The sequence below is a fragment of a genome, unplaced genomic scaffold (assembly GCF_019419815.1).
Source record: "Pyrus x bretschneideri cultivar Hongxiangsu unplaced genomic scaffold, Pyrus_bretschneideri_v1 Contig75, whole genome shotgun sequence".
In the NCBI taxonomy this organism is placed as follows: domain Eukaryota; kingdom Viridiplantae; phylum Streptophyta; class Magnoliopsida; order Rosales; family Rosaceae; genus Pyrus; species Pyrus x bretschneideri.
This window is the reverse complement of record NW_025999815.1, coordinates 466,257-474,949: the sequence shown is the minus strand read 5'-3', so window position 1 is coordinate 474,949 and position 8,693 is coordinate 466,257. Positions and strand designations below refer to the sequence as shown.

The window sequence follows — 8,693 nt, the reverse complement described above, 5'->3', positions numbered from 1 at the left end:
CTAGACCCGCCTACGACGCCATATCCTCCCATTCTCACTTTTCTATTCTTTGTCATTGCTCCTCTTAATGTTAGAGCCGGAACCGCTCCTAACGGTGTTGTCCTTCCGTCTTCGGTTTCGTTTGTGATGGGGTTTTGGGGTTTAGAGGATTTGATAGGGGTTGGGAAATGGAGTAGGAGTAGGAGGGTGAGGGTAGAGAAGATTAATCTGGAGGTGGGTTTTGGTATGGACACGGTTTTGGGGGATTTTACAAAGGGAAGTGGTGTTCTTGTGGATCTTGAGTGAGTGAGATGAGATTTATAAGGGGGAAGAGGAGGATGTGCTGGCAAAGAGGGAGGGAGAAGACAAAAGATTTTTTTTAATTGTTTAATATTCACGTTGATCCATATTGACACGTATCATTCAATCATTATCCACATGGACGTCTTGTTATAGGTTAACGGCTGTTTTAACAGATAACTTAACGAATGTATGACTTTAGGTACTAAATTGAGATGAAAAAAACTTGACATATGAAATGTTGAAAATCAAAAAACTTTAAGGTTGTAAACTAAGATTAACCTTATTTTATTATGTGGGTCTGACTAATTTTGAAAATTTATTCCATTTATTTATTTTTTTTAAAATAAGTCCTACAAATATGATTAAAAAAAAAAACATATGGGTTGCAAGAAAAAAAAATCGACATTGCCACGTCAGTCATCAAACATTTGAAATTTATCTTTTGATATCTCCATTAGAAATGCTAAGTGACTTACTTAATAATTTATCTCACTCGTCACTGAGCATTATCACTATGGGTGGTTCGGTTTGGGATCCCAAACTGAAACCTCCAACTCGAGTCCCAAACCAAAATATTTCAAGTTGCGATTTTATATCTTGAAACCGAACCGAACACTTTGGATTCCCAAAATTCAAGATGCTCGAAAAAAATTTAGGATTTCAAGTCACTTCAGGATTGGGCCTTGACTTGCAACCTAAACCTTGAAACCCTCCCAAAGACCTGCAACCTTAAACCCAACTTGCAACCCTAAACCTAATTCAAAATCCACCGAACCCAAAACCCTATCAAATCCATAAATCAACATGCAATTTGATTGCAAACGAAAACAACAAAAACCCACCGAAAATAAAAAACCCTTACTTGGATTTTGGGACTCAATTCGTGTTGGATTCACATCATAGAAGGTGTGCTTGCTTCTCTGTGTGTGTCGGAGAAGGTGTGCTTACTTCTCTATGTGTGTCGGAGAAGGTGTGCTTGCTTGTGGCTGGCCGGATTCGCATCGAAGAAGGTGGACGGAGGAGCGGCGTCAGGATTCGAGAGACATGAGAGGGTTAGGTACTTAGGTTTAAGTTTGAATGGAAGATGGATTCGAGAGTGAGAGAGGTATGAGGGAATAGGTTTACAATGGACGATTGAGATTGAATCTTAACCATCAACAATCCAAGTAATTTGTAATTATAAAGTAAAAAAAAAAAAATATATATATATATATATATATAATATTCGGTTAGGTTTGAGATTACTGAGAGATTACATAGATGAGCTCGAATCCTAAACCGAAACTTTCGAGATCGGTTTGGCTCCGTGTACTTAAGGTTTCGAGATTTTCAGTTCGGGTATTTTTCGGTCTAATTTCTGGACGACATAGGGACCTAAAGTAAGAATGATGCTCATCCCTTTTAATAAGAGTTTAAATTTTAAAATTTGTATCTCAAATCAATTAAACCAAACTAATTCAACATAAATCAATGACCACCACCCACGGTTGAGCAAAGTGCAAAAACGGAGTGTGTTTTTAGTCGGGGTAACAGAACGCTGTCGTAACAGTTGTTATCCCTGAGTGCTGCTGGGTCCGTCTTTGTTCCCGTTGCCGGCAGAAAAGCATTGGTTCCAAGTTAGCATAGTTTCAGAAACTAAGAAAAATGATTAGCGCTCAGCCTCAGCCGCTGAGTAGTATGATGGCGGCGGCTCCTACGACGGCGTCTCAGGGGTACCAGCATTATAATCAGCCAACTTCAGTGGAGGAGGTCAGAACCCTCTGGATTGGCGATTTACAGTATTGGGTCGACGAAAACTACCTCAATACCTGCTTTGCTCACACCGGAGAGGTCTGTCTCTCTCTCTCTCTTCATTTGTATACTATCCGTTAGGGTTTTACGGGAAATTTTGAGTTTAGTAACCATAATCCACTTGGAATAAAAAACGTATTTCCCTCTTGATTTTGCGTTTTGCTTACTGCATTGTGTCGTTTTGGGTTGCCTGGAATTGCTTTCTTCTAGGGATGAATATATATGTGTTACAATGAGTCAATGACAGACTGAACTGATGTAGGACAAGTCTTTGATTGATATATTATTGTTTGCTTTGGTTATTGATGAAGCATGAATTTTGTGAATACATATTTTGGGCTAATTTATAGGTATATGGTGGGTAGGGCATTGAGCAGCCTACAAGAAATGGAAATTTATCGCCTTTAGAGCTGAATATTGTTGTTTTGTTAGCCCAAGTGATGAGGGTGGGTGGGAAATGGGTTTGGATTAGGCTTGGATGAAGGGTTTGATTCCCTTCCGTTGTAACTCAAACAAGGGGAAATGAAACTACTGTGTAACTGGACAATTTTTTAGTGAGGATGACGATATGTTGGATGTTGTGACTTTGTAATTGGAGTCCTGTGACCACTAGATGATTAATAGTCCATTTTTTTTTTTAAAGACCAATTGAATTTGCGAGTATGATTTCCACTGTTCTATTCAGTTTACTAGATTATATTTGTGGTTATTTCTAGAAGAGTTAAGAGAGCAAGGCCGCTCTTCTGATATTTAACTTGTTGGCCCGTTAGTGGTTTATTAACTCTTTGGGATATGAAATGGAAGGGCGTCTTCTGCCATTCCATAATCCCTGGTGAATGTGAAATTATATTCCTAATTCATGATACCAAGAGAAATTGCCATGTATGCTAGCTGACATCTTCTTTATTGTTTACTTTCTGGAACCTAGATCAATCTTTGCTCTGTGTTTGGACTTGATGATATAAGAAACTTTGATTTGAAATACTGTGTGAAATATGACTTGGACCAGCGAGTGGGAGAAATGCCAATATTCAAATTCATAGACTTCATTTATGTTCACTTGCACTAAACTTCAGTTGGGAAGATATTTCGAATGTTGATTCATCTTTCCAATCTGTGGTCCTTTACTTATATCAGTTATGTATGAATTTTATAATAAAAATGAGTAAAAATGAATAGGCAACTCATCTACACCCTTTATCGAGCCCTTTCAAGCAATTTGGAAGGCCAAGGTACCTCCCAAGGTATGGCTGTTCACTTGTGATATGGTTAAGAGGAATCAGCCTTACTAGTATCTCTTACCAAACTGGTGTGTGATGTGCAAAAGTGCTGCTGAGAGCTCTGATCACTTCTTGATTTTTTGTCCTATTGCTTTGATCCTTTGATCTTGTGGATGTTTGGGGAAGCTGGAAGCCCATTCGAGCTGCTTCTTGTACTGTGAGAGGTATAATCTCTCTAGTGTTAGGAGATGTGGGGTCACGGTACTCTTTTGTGTGGTGGGGATGGAGAGGAGTAGAAGGATGTTTGAGTGAGCAAGGGAGGAGAAGGCTGGATCTTCATGGGATGGACTTCGTTGTTGGGCTTCCCCTCGACCAGCGGTCCTGAGGGTTCATAATCTACAGATAGTTATTTTCAGTGCTGTACACTAGTTTTTTTATGCTCGTCTGCTCCTGTGCATCTCTATTGTGTAGCTAAGCTTTGCGATTTGACATAATTACTGATTACTGTTCTTGCTTCCTTTCACCTTCTCATGCATTTCTTGGAACATTCATTTAGGAGGAACTTGACATAGAGAATTTCAAAATTGTCAGGTCTACTCGTGGCTTAGTTAATATTTGATTGATCCCGGGATGTACTGAAAATTTTAGCCTATTCATGAAGTCTTTCCTTGCACCCTTTTCATTCTTTGTTCCAGTTAATCCCATTCCAGAGCCATATAAATTGATTTTGAAATACTGATGTACCAACTAAAGTACATATTGTTGTGTGGTTTGTAGTCACCAAATAGACGACATTGTACTTCTTTAATTTGCAAGTTGGTGTATCCTATGCGAAGTAATGTAGAGAATGCTGATCATATTTTTTGGCTTACTACCAAGTCTGGATTAGGTTACTGAAAGTACTTGAATGAAGTGGGTTTGGGCAAGAATATTTTTTTCCTGGTTGAGGTTTATTTGAGAGTTGGGACAAATAAGAGGGTGATACCCTTTGGCGGTGTTTCCTTTTGGATTCTGCTTAAATTTGTTTGGATGAAATAATAGTCTTTGATGATAAGGTGCTGGCAGTGGATATTGTTTTTGAAAGAATTAAGTTTTGCAGCTTCTACATCTCATCCATCTTTCGTTGTATTTCTTATTTATATGGTTTAATTTAAGTTTTTGTGTCCCTCACTCCCATCCACAGAAAAGAAAAAGCAAGCTTGATAGGTGGCTTAATTAAACTAATTATGCAATTCTATAGCAGTCTGCTGAAAGGAGATGCTATTACTTACTTTTATATGATTACTTTATGCAGGTGATTTCAATAAAGATAATACGTAATAAAATCACTGGCCAGCCGGAGGGTTATGGGTTTGTAGAATTTGTTTCTCATGCCGCAGCGGAAAGGGTTCTGCATGCTTACAATGGGACACAAATGCCTGGAACTGAACAAACTTTTAGGTTAAACTGGGCTTCCTTTGGTATTGGGGAAAGACGTCCTGATGCTGCGCCTGAGCACTCTATTTTCGTAGGCGATTTAGCCCCTGATGTTACAGATTATACCTTGCAAGAAACCTTTCGAACTAATTATCCATCAGTTAGAGGTGCCAAGGTTGTGACTGATCCTAACACTGGACGCTCAAAGGGATATGGGTTTGTCAAGTTTGCTGATGAGACTGAAAGGAACCGAGCTATGTCAGAAATGAATGGTCAGTATTGCTCAAGTAGACCAATGCGTATCAGTGCAGCAACACCAAAGAAAACCACCGGTTTTCAGCAACAATATGCTACTGCAAAAGGTAAGGGCATTTCATATATCGATATAGAAATAAATTCAAGTTGTGGACAGAAGGGCGTGCTCCTACTTGGTTTCATGTATTAAGTTTATGTAGTATTATTTCTATTGTCTCCACAATGCTCTCTTGAAAAAAGTCAAGTTAACCTGATCCTATGCACTTACTTGTGGATTTTTCTGGCAGCAGTATATCCTGTTCCAGCATACACGACACCAGCAGTTCCAGTGCTTCCAACAGCAGATTATGACGTAAACAACACTACAGTATGTCTGATGTGCTTAACTGTATTACTTTATTTCGTTTTTGTGTCTAATTTATTATTCTTATGATCTACACGGTTATGTTCAATGCAGATTTTTGTTGGTAACTTGGATCCTAATGTGATGGAGGATGAACTCAAGCAAACTTTTATGCAGTTTGGAGAGATTTTCTATGTCAAGATTCCTGTGGGCAAAGGATGTGGTTTTGTACAGTTTGGGACAAGGTTCGTTTAGCATTTTAGCCTTCATTTGATTGTTCCATTTTCTTTATTTTATTTTTATCAAAAAAATGGTTCGCCATCCATCTTGGTCCCTCCTACTGATTTCCAAATACATAGCTGATTAGAGTTAGAATGTTGGCTTATTTATGTTAGCCCCTGTCACGTGTCTCCTTTGCTTGAACAAGGGGCATTGCATGAAGGAAAGAGGCAAGAAAATGTTTGCAATGTTTTTCTCAGGCTTTCAACTTCCCTAAGGAAGAAAAAATGTTACTTTTTGTTGTTTATTGGTTTCACTTCTGTCCATACAGGGCATCTGCTGAAGAAGCTTTCCAAAGGATGCAGGGAAAGATGATTGGTCAACAAGTAGTCCGTATTTCTTGGGGCAGGAGCCCAACAGCGAAACAGGTGATTACTTTTTTGGATAAGAGTGTTGTTCTCTATATATTTCTTCTTTCCTTAATGTACGATGCATGAAAGAGAACTTGAGTTTGTTACATCTTCTCACGGATGCATAAAAAACAATTTATAGTCAAGTATAACCTGAAAAACCGTCATATCGTAGGATGTACCTGGTAGCTGGGGTCAGCAAGTAGATCCAAACCAATGGGCTGCATATTATGGTTATGGACAAGGCTACGATGCCTATGCTTACGGGGCTACTCCTGATCCATCATTATATGCATACGGTGCATATGCTGGCTATGGTCAATATCCTCAACAGGCAAGTCTATAAATTCAGTTTCGCATGTATCCTGATTGTTGCTATTGTTGGTTCAAAGAACTTTCAACTTGTAGTCTTCCATATTGTTCAGTTAGCTAGCTGGTACTAGAGTACTTCATCTACAATTTGACAAGGAATTGGCGTGGTAGTTTAACGATTGCAACTTCTATGCTTTTCTTTGAGTATATTTTTGGATTTTTCTGTTTTCAGGTTGAAGGAGTTCAAGATGTTGCAACAACTATGGGAGGTACTATCCTGTCTGTTGAACAGAGAGAAGAGTTGGATGATCCCTTGGCGACACCAGATGTTGATAAGTACATCTTCTCAACTTTTTTGTTAATGTAAAATCTTTTAACTGAATTATATTTAGTAAAATTAAAGTTGAACGAGTTAAGATATAAAATTATATGTTGTCGGTTTGTATCTTTTAACCATGCGATAAGGTCATCGTATCAATTATCAACCATTGCGGAATTATTCATGAACTGTTAAAAAATGGCCTCACATGACATACAAACATAGTTTTGGTTGAAGCATTGACATTTTTATTTTCTATTACGTTACCCGCATTAATGGTTCTTCCAAGGCAAGAAAGAACAGAACAAATACTCCCTACTTTCAAAGATCGTTGTTGTGAATTGTAATATTAGATTCTCTCGACACCATTGGTGTACAGAGGAAACCATCATACTATGTAATATACATAACTGTGTATTGACTTGTTTGCTTCTCTTGGTTGATTGCTAGGTTAAATGCAGCTTACCTCGCCCGCCACGAAAGGGCCATTTTGTGCCGGCCCTTGTGGTTGAGAACATCGTCGTTTACGCAGCAAGCTTAGTCATGGTTCGCATAGTGTTTATACAGATCGCCCTTATAAACACCGGAGTGAAACTGAGGCCGGGAAGAGTACAGCGGTACACTGCACTTTGATCTAGTATTCCGTAGGATCTAATCATAGGCTGTCGATATGAAATTGTGTTAAAGTTTGAGACCCGGTGGCTATGTCGATACGGGACCCCTTTTTGAGTTAAGTTTGGGACCCTTATTTTTCGCATTAAGATTTTTGAGTTATCAAACATCCATCCTCATGAGCTAGGATGATTGCTAAGTTTAAAACAGTATTAAGGCAGGTTTTTTGGTTGTTGTTGTTGTTGTTGTTTTTTTTTTATTTTTTTGGTTGCAGTTTGAGGAAAAAGGGATTAGTTTTGAGTGGTTACTTTTTTATACGAGTATGGCAAATTTGATCTCCAAAATAATAATACGGGGTGGGTTAAATGGGGTGGAGGGTGGTTTGAACTCGGATGCAAAGGGTTGACACAGCCGCTCTAGTCAACTTAACTACTTCCATGTGAAAATAATGAACCTTTTGTATCAATTATTAAAGAGTAAAATGTTGATTTTCCCCTCTGAACTTTCATTTAACTTCCATTTTTCCCTCTAACTTTTTTATTGGAAAATTAAGGACTTGAACTAATTTTTTTGGCCAATTTCCCCTGCTGTTAGTTTTTCATTTATTTCATCCAAATTTTTGTTAAATGGAAGCATGTGTACAACATCTGAGAGTAGTTTGGTCCCTTTGTTCTTTAAAATAATTGAAAACCCTAGATTTCTAGATTGTCAACCTATGACAATCTATGTGATTCTATAGGTTTTTTTTTGTGTCTGAAGTCTGACGAAGTGACACTTTTGTCCTCAAAGAAGAGTCACGTGGTATGCATGTGATAAAAGTTAACGTTAATTTGATTGAAATCTATGAAAAATTAACAGTGGGGGAAATTGGCCAAATAAATTAGTTTAAGTGCTTGATTTTCCAATTAAAATGTTTAGGGGGAAATCAAAAGCTAAGTGAAAATCAAAGGGGAAAATCAGCAGTTTACTCATTATCAAATAAAAGACCTTGCAAAATTTGAAAGAAAAACCATTGTCAACACTATTAAAAAAATATTTTTGGATATTTGATTGATGTTGTTGTTAATATTTGATTGCTATATGGCGACACTTAATTAATATATCATCGATAGTTGGCCAATATATTGTTGATATTTAATTATGATCCGTTAAATAATTCTGATTTTTGATAAACCGATATATCGTGGAGATCATGACCGGCTAAACAATTGAGATTTGATTTATGATCATTTTAGTCGATATATAGCATTTATATTTAATTCTGATCACGGATGAGCCACTCAGTATGACGGTCTAGTAATATTCATCTTCACTTGAAAATAAGAACTAAAAAAAACTCTATGACGGAGGAAATGGGCCAAGTAGAGGTAGTTTGGGCCATCTGTGAGCAGTCCTATTACCGTATCAGATTTCCCTCCACAACAATTTTCCCACCATTTTCCCCCTAAATCCACTTTCTCTGTCCGTCTGGAATGTTTTCTTCGCTAATTACTTGCCATCGTTTCTGCATGCTC

General features: G+C 37.8%; 1 protein-coding gene across 2 annotated transcripts; it reads left to right on the top strand.

The window, feature by feature from the left end:
- The first annotated feature begins 1,686 nt into the window (after window positions 1–1,686).
- LOC103938984 (polyadenylate-binding protein RBP47B'-like) lies at window positions 1,687–7,414 on the top strand. Of its 2 annotated transcripts, none has more exons than XM_048574849.1 (8): window positions 1,687–2,112; window positions 4,588–5,071; window positions 5,255–5,331; window positions 5,422–5,552; window positions 5,858–5,954; window positions 6,112–6,270; window positions 6,481–6,584; window positions 7,018–7,414. In XM_048574849.1, exons 1-8 carry the CDS (start codon window positions 1,927–1,929, stop codon window positions 7,106–7,108), a joined length of 1,329 nt encoding a protein of 442 aa, XP_048430806.1. In that variant the 5' UTR covers window positions 1,687–1,926; the 3' UTR covers window positions 7,109–7,414. The 2 variants fall into 2 exon arrangements, with proteins under 2 accessions (XP_048430806.1, XP_009347313.2); XM_009349038.3 differs by having other exon boundaries at window positions 1,688–2,112; window positions 5,252–5,331.
- The last annotated feature ends 1,279 nt before the right edge of the window (window positions 7,415–8,693 follow it).

Excerpts from the sequence above, each read along its gene's own strand:
- LOC103938984 (XM_009349038.3), top strand. The coding sequence starts at position 1,927 with ATGATTAGCGCTCAGCCTCAGCCGCTGAGTAGTATGATGGCGGCGGCT. Across the intron at positions 5,072-5,251 it reads ACAATATGCTACTGCAAAAG|CAGTATATCCTGTTCCAGCA; the intron begins GTAAGGGCATTT and ends TTTTTCTGGCAG. Across the intron at positions 5,553-5,857 it reads TTTGTACAGTTTGGGACAAG|GGCATCTGCTGAAGAAGCTT; the intron begins GTTCGTTTAGCA and ends CTGTCCATACAG.